Source organism: Manduca sexta, chromosome 9 (assembly GCF_014839805.1).
Source record: "Manduca sexta isolate Smith_Timp_Sample1 chromosome 9, JHU_Msex_v1.0, whole genome shotgun sequence".
NCBI classification, from domain to species: Eukaryota; Metazoa; Arthropoda; class Insecta; order Lepidoptera; family Sphingidae; genus Manduca; species Manduca sexta.
In genome coordinates this window covers 12,571,094-12,583,217 of record NC_051123.1, presented here as the reverse complement: position 1 = coordinate 12,583,217, position 12,124 = coordinate 12,571,094, and the positions used below count along the sequence as shown (strand labels likewise).

At 36.9% G+C, this 12,124-nt stretch overlaps 1 protein-coding gene across 1 annotated transcript; it reads left to right on the top strand.

Annotated features, from left to right (window-relative positions):
- The first annotated feature begins 3,122 nt into the window (after nt 1-3,122).
- LOC115446826 (gustatory receptor for sugar taste 43a-like) lies at nt 3,123-10,549 on the top strand. Its single transcript, XM_030173626.2, has 8 exons — nt 3,123-3,306; nt 3,654-3,847; nt 4,381-4,534; nt 4,972-5,124; nt 6,978-7,163; nt 7,419-7,543; nt 10,136-10,303; nt 10,502-10,549. Exons 1-8 carry the CDS (start codon nt 3,123-3,125, stop codon nt 10,547-10,549), a joined length of 1,212 nt encoding a protein of 403 aa, XP_030029486.2.
- The last annotated feature ends 1,575 nt before the right edge of the window (nt 10,550-12,124 follow it).

Sequence of the window (12,124 nt, the reverse complement as noted above, 5' to 3'; positions counted from 1 at the left end):
TTGACTTCATCTATCAATGTACATAGATAATATTGATAGGGGTCGTAAGAGGCACGGTGACCCCAACATAAACCTCCGCGACGGTAGTTGTAATGCACTTTCACTGCAAAACCTAAAATAAATGTTTGGCAAACTGTTCTATACAGGATGAAATCACTCCAAGCTGACAATTTGCGTCGGAAGGTAATATTGGTAGGAGACGGGCAATTTGGCCAATATATACTTTAGACTTTTATAAAGTGACGATAGCCTAGTTGGGTGTGGAACGGACTGCCAAGACGGATGTCCGCAGGTTCAAATCACAAGGGCACACACCTCTGACTTTTCTAAAATCATGTGTGTATTCTTGGTGAAATTATCGTTTGCTTTAACGGTGAAGGAAAACATCGTGAGATAACCTGCACATCTGAGAAGTTCTCTATAGGAATGTCGAGGGTGTGTGAAGTCTACCAATCTGCACTAGGCCAGCGTGGTGGACTAAGGCCTAATCCCTCTCAGTAGTAGAGGAGGCCCGTGCTCAGCAGTGTCCAAGTATATAATACCGGGCTGATATTATTATTATTTATTATTATACTTTAGACATGAGACGTAATGTTGCTTTAAGCGTAGATAGTATATACAGCGAATATCAATATTTTTCTTAGGACCTGTTTGTCTAACTAACCTCTAATCGCCTAGGGCAAGTATATAAAAAGTCATACTTGCAAATTAAATTGAATAAAAAAAGTATGCATTACCCGTCTTATATGTTAAATGATTACATAACTGACAAAAAGATTTACTTCAACTTTATAGGACAAGCCCTTAGACAGTATAGAGCCCCTACTGAATGCGAATGCAGTAAAATCCGTCGCCGCGCTACAATATTATATTCTTTACATAACGTTAAAGCCTTCACATTAAGACTAGAATTTATTTATCATCAGGTATCACTATAAGGTGACATGAGGGAAAAATGTCACGAGCCCCTGACTTGTGAGGGCTCCTCAACGAAAGGAAAACGACAGACTTTACTCGGAGTCTCGATGCACAGTTTGATGTTCAGTCAATATTGTTATACCCATTATACAAATCAACGATGGAACGTTCTGGAAAGATCTCGATTTTTCCGGAATGTCGCGGAAACTCGACAACGGACCTTAATTTACGAGAGATTTCCCAACCATCCCAGATCTTCTGAGAATATTTTACGAACATCCATACAGGCGACCAGGTATAAAATGCGACGCGAGGCCACCCGAGTCAGTCTTGTTTACGACGCGATCAAAAGCGATAAGCGAACTATGAGCGATATCGAAGCGAACACAATGGATAGTGTGTACCCGCGTTATGCAGTCATTGCAATTAAATGTGTTTTAGTGTGGTGATGTTTAATTTACGTATTTCATTGCTTGTGTTAGTGTTTTAGTGCTAATAAATCTAATTGCAGTTCTTTTTATTTGAATCGGCATTGTCATTTGTTTATCACTAACCCTAGCACGTATATTTGCAGATAATGTAAATAAAAATAGTCTTATTGTGAGGTAAAAAACGGATGCAAGATATGCACTGGGCCTGCGGCTTCACGGATGCAGTTACTCCGCTACTTGCCATCAAGTCTGGTATAATCATGGCTAGATATACAATAGATATCAAAATGATAGCCATATTAAATAGTACCACAGAATAGACTACTATGTAACAGAACTAGCTTTGATACCTTGCTCCACATGTGATAGCCTATAATTTCGTGATAAAAGGAACCTGTACCACTTCGAATAATGTAAGTTATCTATTGGTGGTAGGTCTCTCATATGTAAAAGTCCGCCTGCGTAGATACCACCGCAATGTCTTTTTCTGCCGCCAAGCAGCAGTGTGTAGTCACTGTTGTGTTCCGGTTCTAAGGAAATTGTAGCCAGTGTAACTAGTGAACATAATAAGATTCTCATGTCTCAGAATGACGAGCGCAGTGGAATATCAAACGATACTTTATAATTCGATTCAATTCAGCAAGCAATAATTGACAACGAATACGACGAATTTGGAAAATTCTTCGCTAAGAACTCCGGGCGTGGGACAGTAACTCACAACTTACGTATTGCTATCTTCTTTGCTAAATTACCACCGCAGTAAAATATATTATTTTTAGATACATACTTGGCTAGAAATATAACATTGTATATCGCAATTTCTTACCGGCCGTGGTCATTTTAATAGTAAATTGTTTTAATGTATGCTGCTTCTTCTGCGTGCCCATGCTCTACACCTGGTTACGAATTTGAAGCTGCTCGTCACGTATTTTTTAGATGTGGTCTTTGGCATGATGAGCGCGTCATTGTGTTAAACAGTATGCAAATAACATCCAGGGCTGTATTATACATGGACCTTATAGACTAGAAGAAATTTTCCTACATTTCGACGTTTTTGCCATGCCTGTTATTGGAATCAAGTCTATTCCTCATATCATAGGACTATTTAAAGGGAAATGGACAATTAATATTTTGTTAAGTAATAAAAACAGATTAGTGTTTCCTCCCTCGCCGAACTTCACCGCTCAGTGTCTTAAAATACGTGCCACTGCCAGTCCTGGGTTACAGGAGTTGTAGGGATGGCTGTGTGGGCGGGAATGTCTCTACTTACATATTGTTTTATATTCCTATTCCGTATTCCTACGAATTAAACATACCATCATCATCGCCCTTAACCTAATATTGATGATGTTTACATGCCAAACCTTACAAACAATTCAAGATTTTAGATAATATTCGTTGTCTAAGTTTACTGTCTTGTGGTCATTAGTCAAATTTCCTTTATAATTCGACACGAGTTCTTCAAAGTATTAGTTATCATTTTGTCGTCATCACGTAAGATTTTTTGTGATTATTATTTTCATTTGTAATATTGGTTTATAATAACCCATTTTATATCTTAATTAAGAGTTTAGATTATATCTCTGAACGTCCCTGTTTACTACAAGTCCAGTATTGCGAAAATGTCTTAATAAGTTTCTATTCATTGCAGTTACAGCCTTTTAACTTTCTCGACCATTAAAATCAGCCTGTTCAATTCAAAATACACTTCAAAACGACTATTGCTTTATAAAGATTATTTTTCTAAAATCCATCTCTATATTAGAAAAGTCGATGTTCAAATCAAAGAAGTCGCGCCCACCAGAATGCGTGGTGCCCAAGAGCATCGGCGTAGTTCTTCGTATATCGCAGGCTTTCGGCGTCGCCCCGGTCCGGCTTACAGTAAAGCCGGATGGGTATGTCGTACAGTTCTCGCCAAGTGTTTCTCTGTATGGATATGCTATCATTATTACATTCTGTAAGTAATATTTTACATGTATGTACAATACTGTTTAAAATATTATTAAAAAAAACCTTGTATAAAAGTTTAAATTAGTTGGAAAATAAGGTAGTTTATTTTTCTAATATTGCAATGAGTACATGTAGACGTAGCAAATACTTCTTGCCATCCTATTCTTACACGTGCACCGTTATGCATTGTGACGTCACGCCGAAATACTTGCCTCTCTTTTCTGTTATTTATCAGCTACCAAGTTATTAATAACATATATTTTGCTTTATTTTCATGATTTAATTATTAGGGGAAAGATATAGAGAAAAAAATAAGGATAAGTTGTAAAATCTTTCGTAAATATTTAATTGTAGCTCTCACTTCAGTAATAGCCTTGGGGTTTGATTTGTCTGTCCCCCTGGGACAATCAGTGCGCATGCGCTCGGAGACGAGGCGAGTGGTGTGGGTGGTAGACTTGGCCATCGTGACGATTCTGGGTATAGTGGGAGGGTATCAGGCGCCTGCGCATATGAAAAGTCTGATTGACATCGTCAACAGGGTGCAAAAGGTAAAAAAAAATTTTTAGGATACTTTCTTTAAACCCAACAGAAGGGATTTTTGTTCCATTAACATCGTGGTCCAGTCAATTCAGACCTTGTCTTCTTGTCTTTAGTTCTAAATACTCGGCAACGAGCGATGGCGTGGGAGGCTGGAAAACCAATTGTATGGGGACATGTAAAAGGTATACGTTCTCGTACAATTGTTATTCCCGGTACCAGCACCGCACCTCGTGACCGAGCATTAACACTTTATCACTCCCATTTCGATCAAACTTACCTTAATATCTCCATGCTTGACCCTTGAACCAATACCATTTTTAAGCTAAGAATTTGATTAAAAAAGAAGTTGCACGTCTACATATGAGTATGTATGTGTAATATTTCCTAATCTTCATCAACCGAATGAACTCTACTGTAAAACATAGACCTTCTCTAAAGATTTCCAGACAGACCTCTCAAAAGCTGCTTGCGTCTCGTGTTCCTGCGCGCTTAGTAGTCTGTCTCCTGCTGTGTAATGTCATATTGTATTAACTAATTTCAGATAAGCTCTGAACTAAAAGTGTCCGTCAAGAGCCCGAAGACTTCAGACAATCGACAGTATCGTTACGTGATTATAGCCTTGATAATCCTTTTCACGATAATGATCTTCGACTGTTTCAACATTATTTATATCACCTTGACTAAAGAACATCGAGGTAAGAATGATTGGAGATAAATAAATCTGGTAATATGTTGAGAACTGATCACTATTGCTGAAAAAGACTCGGCAAGTAAAGGGATAGAGTATGGAATACGGAATCCACACATCAAGTGCACAGCGACGGCAATTACTATTCTTCGACATCTACATCAGCTATCCTTTTACTTCTTTCTATAATTTTAATATCTATTCGCAGCGGAAAATAAAAGCTTCTATGGTACATATGAGATTTAAAATTTAAGACCGCATTCTAGCCATTGAAAAATTGTGTTCCACTGTTGGGATCTGTACACGATAAAACGCTAGACTCGTCTATTTCATCTAGTGGAAGTTAATCCATCTGATTGTAGCTTCGACTCCTTTGAGATAAAATGAGATGAACAATGACAGTCTCCACATACCATATCTATATCGCTACAGATTTTTTTTCAGTGTGGGTCGCCGCTATGTACTCCTGCTATTACTGCAGCTACATCATCACGCAGCTTCTGGAGATACAGTTCATACTGTTAGCGGCTTACATCCTCTCCGCTTTAAAGCTTATCAATTCCAGGCTAAGAAATTTACAGAAGAAGTATAATCATTGTGAGTATTAGATCCACTTGAAACTTACGTTAGCTCCATAGGAGGTGCTAAAACAAACACGATACGAACATCTGTGTCGTTTAATTGTCATAGTTCTGATTTGTTAGGACTATTCTGTGATTTACTTGTTAGCCTCTTGACCAATGACAATGAAACGTCATAGATATTCGTGACGGGCTTTTATGCACTTTCTAAGAGGGTTACTAACGCTTGCCGAACATTTGTCTCATGTTTGACTGACAGACACCTTTGGGCATTTGAGGAAGCATTTATGCCAATAATTGTCGAAGTAAAGTGTACTCTCTGCAAAAGCTAAGCTGCTCTCTGCCTAAGGTCGACCAGTCAGAGTAGCTTGGTAAACTATTTCGTAAGAGTTTACCTGGATTGGCACTTACGAATATAATTTTTGCGCTAAGCATCAGTGAATAAGCTTTAAATTATGTTTCAGTGTGAATACTGCCAAATGACTACGCAATATAATGTACTGGCGCTAATTATGTTATATGAACAATACTTATGCCTTCACCCATGTTTTCAATTACAGTACAAAATTACTTCACATATACTTCACAAAACGCCTTAGAGAAATTCCATTCGCCAAACATATCAAATAACTCGTACACTGCGTACACAATCTCCATTCAACCGAGGACCCTTAACAAGAATATCGACACTCTGGATATCATCAAAAGTCCGCGCAAAGGTATCATGATAATCTTCTATCTATCTTCTATCTATATCTTCTTCTATACTTATAATAAATCTGTAGAGAGGTCAATTCTGTACTTGAAATATATTTCCAAAATAACTATCAGGGGGTGATTAGGGATCGATACTGATGCCAAAAATGCAATTGGTAAAAGTTTTGTCTGTCTGTCTGTATAACCGTTATAGAAACAAAAACTACTCGATGGATTTTAACGAAACTTGGTACAATTATTTGTCATACTCCTGTGCTGGTTATAGTATACTTTTCATCACGCTACAATTAATAGGAGCAGAGCAGTGAAGGGAAATGTTGGGAAAACGGGAGAAGTTACTCCATTTTTAAGCTTCCGTCGCGTGTGCAACCTTAATGGTTAAAGCTACACAGAAATCATGTATGACGGAAATGTTCTCCTTAAAATTATGTAAAAAATATCCCACGACAGCATATGTCTATGTTTTATGGTTGACTCACAATAACACGTGTAACTGCCGATAGCTTAGCAGTTCGAAGCTTTCTCATTATATTTGTCTACTATTACGTTTATAACACTCTCAGTCATCCCTAATTAAAAAAGTTAACATTATTAAATATTCCATAAAAAAGAATCATATAAATTGGTATAGAAACACCAATATTATACATGAAATACGCTAATAATAAGCCATCACGCGTGAATACTGAATCATGCTATAAGGATTATTTTTGTATATATATAAGGTCGCGAACGCACAGGCAGGCGGCTTGCTTGGCACCTAGAGGCTAGCGAATCACCTAGCGAGTAGCTTCGTAAAACGAACATTCTCGAACGTTCGCGACCGGCTCCATTTTTGAAGTCCGAAATCCACGCGTGCGAAGCTGCGGGCGGAAGCTAGTTAATAATAAATTATAAATTATAAGTAAATAAACAAATACTCTTGAGACATCTGTTGTGTAGCATTCATAGTATTTTTTAAGAGCTTAGTCTAATAACAAGCCTACGTGATAATAGGTACCTCGTAAATAGGTTAGTAAATTTACTTATTATAAAAGATATTAATTTGATAATTTTATAAAAAAACTTTTTAGATGCCTCAATCTATATATTATTTACGTCGTTAATTTGAATCTTCTTCAATTATCACGCATCACCTCTTCATTATTGCAGATTTTTTCTCACCAGCGAAGGGAGAAGACGCACAAACCATTCGCCATCTCTCTCTCTCGTACGGCGCTGTGTGCGAGATAATAAAAGAGATGAACAAAAGTTACAGCACCGTGCTTCTGTTACTTATCGGATCTTTTCTTCTGCACCTGATCGTCACTCTGTACTACATTATTACCAACATATTCTGTATGGTATTTTTGTAGTTGCAGCGCCCGCGCAGACGTTTTAGCTTTTACTTGAAACATGACATAAAATGGTAGCGATGACCTGTTAGTTTTTATTTTTATTTAATCGATTTGCTTTAACAAAATAGCTAAATTATCAATGGTTAATTAGTTGACATTCCTTACAACGCAATAAATAGTTTCAAGCGTCTGCGCGATATTTTATTAATTTTTGAAAACGTATAGTCTACAACTTAGTTCTATCCGTTCTTTCCAGTTAAAGACATAGAATATTGCATGTTTGAGAAGATCATCACACCGATACTGCAGGTAGTGTGGTGTGCGTTCCACACTTGGGACTTGGTAATGGTCGTCGAACCATGCCATAGGACACATGAAGAAGTATGCTATGTTCCAAATGTCTATCTTATCATCGCAAGTTTGTGTTTAAATATTTATTAGAATTAAGTTATTGCGATAACTAGTTGGAATGAAATATACCAGATATATAGAACAAGGATTTACTAGTCCAGTTATTGTCTTTAAATACACAAAGAGATTTTTATTCAGCGGCTTTGCTTGAGTGAAATACTTTTTGTTGTATAGCAGTGGCAAAGGGTATATACACCGTGACTTTATAGTCGTTTTGGAACCGAAGCGTGGTTACTTGGAACAGTTTGTAGAACCAAGAAAAAATTGTGAATAAATTCTACTGTCTATAATAAAAAAATAATCCAAATAATATTTTTCACTCGTTCGAGTTTGATAATGATTTTATAGTAACGCCGCGACGATCTATTCACAAACGACGCACACTACGAAAGTGTGTCAGCTGATACCTACCAAGAGCGATAAGACGCGCGCGCGGCTCCCGAGTCCCTTGAATTAAAAACTAGTACCTACACTACCACCTTTAAATTAAATACTTTATCATGGTGATGGTATTGATTGTATCCGGGATAATATCACATCACAACTCATTACGCTATGTACCTATTTCACATCTTGAATCAGTTGATACGAGGCACGAACGCAATTGTTTTTTGTTTTTCTCATTTTCACTTTGGAAGAACAAGCATTATTAAATTTATTCAAAATCACAATTAAATAAGTAAATGGATACTCCAATTTCTCCTAAATACTTTACACGGGATTAGGACCGTCGGAAATACCTATTTTATGAAAGCATTACTTTGTAATAAAATACCTAATTAATTTATTGTCTAAGTAATAAAAATAAACAGCGCGAGCGAAATATGAGTATTTCGGGCGTATTTAAAAAATTGGAGCTATTTACAAAATAATCAACTTACATACCTAAACAGTTTATTTACAAATTACCTATTTACACTTCCCTGTAACGAAGCATTAAGCAACTGCTCGAAATGCTGTCCGCCGCGTTCGATACACAAACGTTCACGTTTTGAGTTATTGTATTTAAGCTTTCGCAATGTGTCTGTCACTTTTCACTCGGTTAAAAGCGTCCACTATCGCACTACGTAACTCGTCACATGTTTTGTGTTCCCGGAAATACACGGGTCTTTTTATTTTTGACTCACTCCGGGCTTCACGCCGGCCAAGCCACGGGGCCGCCGCGGCCAATCCATAGAATATAAAACCATAAAACTCGTTGTTGAAGTGGGCAGGCACTGTACTTGCATAATGAGCGGGGTAGCCATCGTGCTGGTAGTACATTCCTCGTATAATTCGAATATTTCTGTTTTTAACATTTGTAAATACGAGTTGCCCGTTTGATGACTTTCAATAAAAATAGGCCTTATTAATTGGTCGTTTATAATGCCGGCCCAAACATTGACACTGAACCGAACTAGGTGGTGGTCTTCCTGTATCATGTGAGGTGAGATTTATGAGAGTCCAGTAATGTTCATTACCAGTGCACCATTGTCGTGAATTGCGTGCGCCCTACGGAAATGATACGGGTGTAATCCGTAAGTATTTAATGTTTTTCACACAAATACTAACATTAAATTTCCGTGCCGTGCCGAGGATCCCACTCAAAGTATTCCAAAATGTCCTCTTCGTTATCCGGCGAGTTATTCAGCCGTCTTCGGCCTTGCACATGAGCCGGCGCGCAGAATTATCCGTGGAAGAGGCGCTGGGGTGCAGCCATTATAGTGGGAGTGAATTGAACTTGAGGAGTTTCGATCCCGTGAAGTCGCAGCGCATTCAAATGATCCGGCTGGGAGTACAACCGCCTAACCTCTTCCAAATTGTACTTACTTAGCAACAGCGTACAGCTGAACCATTGACAAATACTCCACATTTGAATATTGAATACTGACGACTCATTTTCGCATGGCTACGAAATCAAAACAGCCTAATCGCGCGCGTGTTGTCGCATTACCGACCGAAGGACGGCGCGGCGGGCGGAGGTGCGCGGGAGTGTATGCGCTCGCTGTGCCATGGTATAGGTACATCAGGGGGGTGCACGTGATTGGCGACGACGCGACGTGGCGCGGTGGTCTCTTTGTACCTATTTTTTTTAAGAATATTTTGCCGCTTAGTTATGAATGGGACCGATCGTAGTGTTTGTAGTGGCGTTACCACGAGTTCTCATCTATTATTCGGAAACGAGTATTCATTTTAATGTTAAAAAAAATGTTTTAATTTTATTAAACTGATATTTTTTTTCACTTCTACTATTGATATAGAATTCAAATATTTCGGTTCCAAAACGACTACAAAGTCACGGTGTATAAGCGGATTCCTACCGGCTTCCCTTTTGTAAAGCTAGCTATTAAAGTAAATTATATTATGAGCTAATAAACACTTAATATTTTTAGCATAGTGGCCTAAAATCAAATTATAATTAGTATTATAGGTACTAGTTTATTTCGATGTCTAACATTCGCCTAAATGTATCAACTTCATTTCAACCGAATCCGTTAAGTTCATTATACTAATGAGACTAATCAAGTGTCAAGTCAAGTTATGACTAATGAGTTATTCTATAGACTCTTTCTTCGTCACTAGATGGAAAGAACGAAGGAGCTGATAAGCCAGTTCATGTGCACACTAACGCTGAAAGTGAGCGACCCGATGCAGGTGGAGTTGGAGTTGTTCTGCAGGCGCCTCATGTTCAGCCAGGTGAAGTACTCGCCGCACCAAGTCTGCACACTTACAAGATCTTTGATCGCCACGGTAAGTAACTGGGTTATTTGAAATTCACTACAAACTATACAAATAAAGTTTCCACATATAAGTTGAGAGCACGTTGAAAATGTGAAAATTATTTCAAACTATAAAAATCAAGCAAGTTGATACTAGACATTATCTTACAATATTAGCATAATTGAAAATGAGCTTTTTATATACATATATTAAATTGAAATTTTTCAGGTCCTGGGAAGCATAACGACATATTTAGTCGTTATAATCCAACTGTAAAGATATCTGTGTGCAAATAAAACATTGATTCACAAACAAGGGTTTTAATCAACTTCTTTGGACTCCTTATTATTATGTTCTTCTAGCATTTGTTCAACCATCAAAACAGTGTTTTCCACATCTTCTGGACTTAGATTAAAGAACGCAGACTCAGCAGCTGCATATCGTTTTCTGTAGTTCTTAATTTTTTTGGTAACTTTATTAACATTTTTAATTTTGAGAATATTCTTATTATTTTTTTCGTCTAGTTTTTTATGCGTTAAGTTATACTGTTTTCTTGTCGTTCTAATACTCGTATCAACTTCATAATTAGGATTAATTGCATCTCTTTTTACATTGTGGTTGCAATAGGTATCACAATGCTCAGTGTTACAATTCTTGGCATAATCTTGTGTAAGACAATATTGTTTTACGTTATTATCGTTAGAATTTATACCTCTTTTAGTTTGTTCAGGTTTTTCATCACCGTCATCTTTAATTTCGCTAATATGTTCATTGAATAGTTTATCAGAATCATTCATATTTATATCGTTTTGTCTTTTAATTTCTGTGGCAGTTAAAGATTTCGATTCATTCGGTAAATCAGATAAAGTACAGGTAGTTTCCCTTTTTACTTCTTTTTCTGTAGGTTTGTCTAAATCTTCACAATAACCATCTCTTTTACCTCTGCCATATTCATGATTGAAGTTCGCGCTTCTTACAAACACTGTTATATCGTCTTTTTCCAAAACTTCTGGCTTTTCCGCCAGTCTGCTCAGAAAATACTCAAACAGTCTTGGTATATTTCTAAATATTTCCATATACTGATATTTGCCACTATCATCTTCGATTTCTATAATAAAAAAATCATTGAATTGAATATTATTTATCATCATGTTTAGGAGCCGCTGGAAGTCCACTGCTGAACATAAGCCTCCCCCAAAGAGTTCCAGATCGACTTATTGGAATATTATTAATTGAATCTAATTAAGGAATCATCAGTCTCAGTTGGAACCGATTTATCAGGATGGTAAATTATTTACGTAATACAGCTAACACTAACTATTTTCTATAAGAACTCAATAAGGACCTCGTGAGGTCCTAAGTTGGTCCTTATTCAGTTTTTTTAGAATATGAGCCTATTCTTGAGGAGTATTCTGATACTTCTCAAGTCATATCTAAGAACGAATTCAATAAACTGTTTGTTAAAATATATCAAGCAATACAGGGCATGTTTTATAAATTGTATTATAATATTTTTGGTACAACATATTTATTTTTAAAAACTTACCTTTCCCATAAACACTTATTATAAATAACATTAAATATAACATCTTAATCTTGAACATGTTATGAAGGTTGAAACACTGACTCTTATGAATGAATGAGCAAAAATGAATACATGCACTACATTTTTGCATACATAGATAAGATTATTATATCATAAACAGGTTTTGGTTATCACCTCTGAAACTTTAGAGGGTTTTGCAACAGGGAATATTCAATATTTTTTTATTAAATTGTATGCTTCATTCGTATATATGTCATACATTTTATCTAGTCTAACTTTTACTCGCGGCTCTGCCTGCGTAAGAG

Bases quoted from the DNA above. Each gene is read 5' to 3' on its own strand.
- LOC115446826 (XM_030173626.2), top strand. From the start codon at position 3,123: ATGTTCAAATCAAAGAAGTCGCGCCCACCAGAATGCGTGGTGCCCAAG. The intron at 7,164-7,418 runs GTATGGTATTTT...CGTTCTTTCCAG, and splicing joins CATTATTACCAACATATTCT to TTAAAGACATAGAATATTGC. The intron at 10,304-10,501 runs GTAAGTAACTGG...GAAATTTTTCAG, and splicing joins CAAGATCTTTGATCGCCACG to GTCCTGGGAAGCATAACGAC.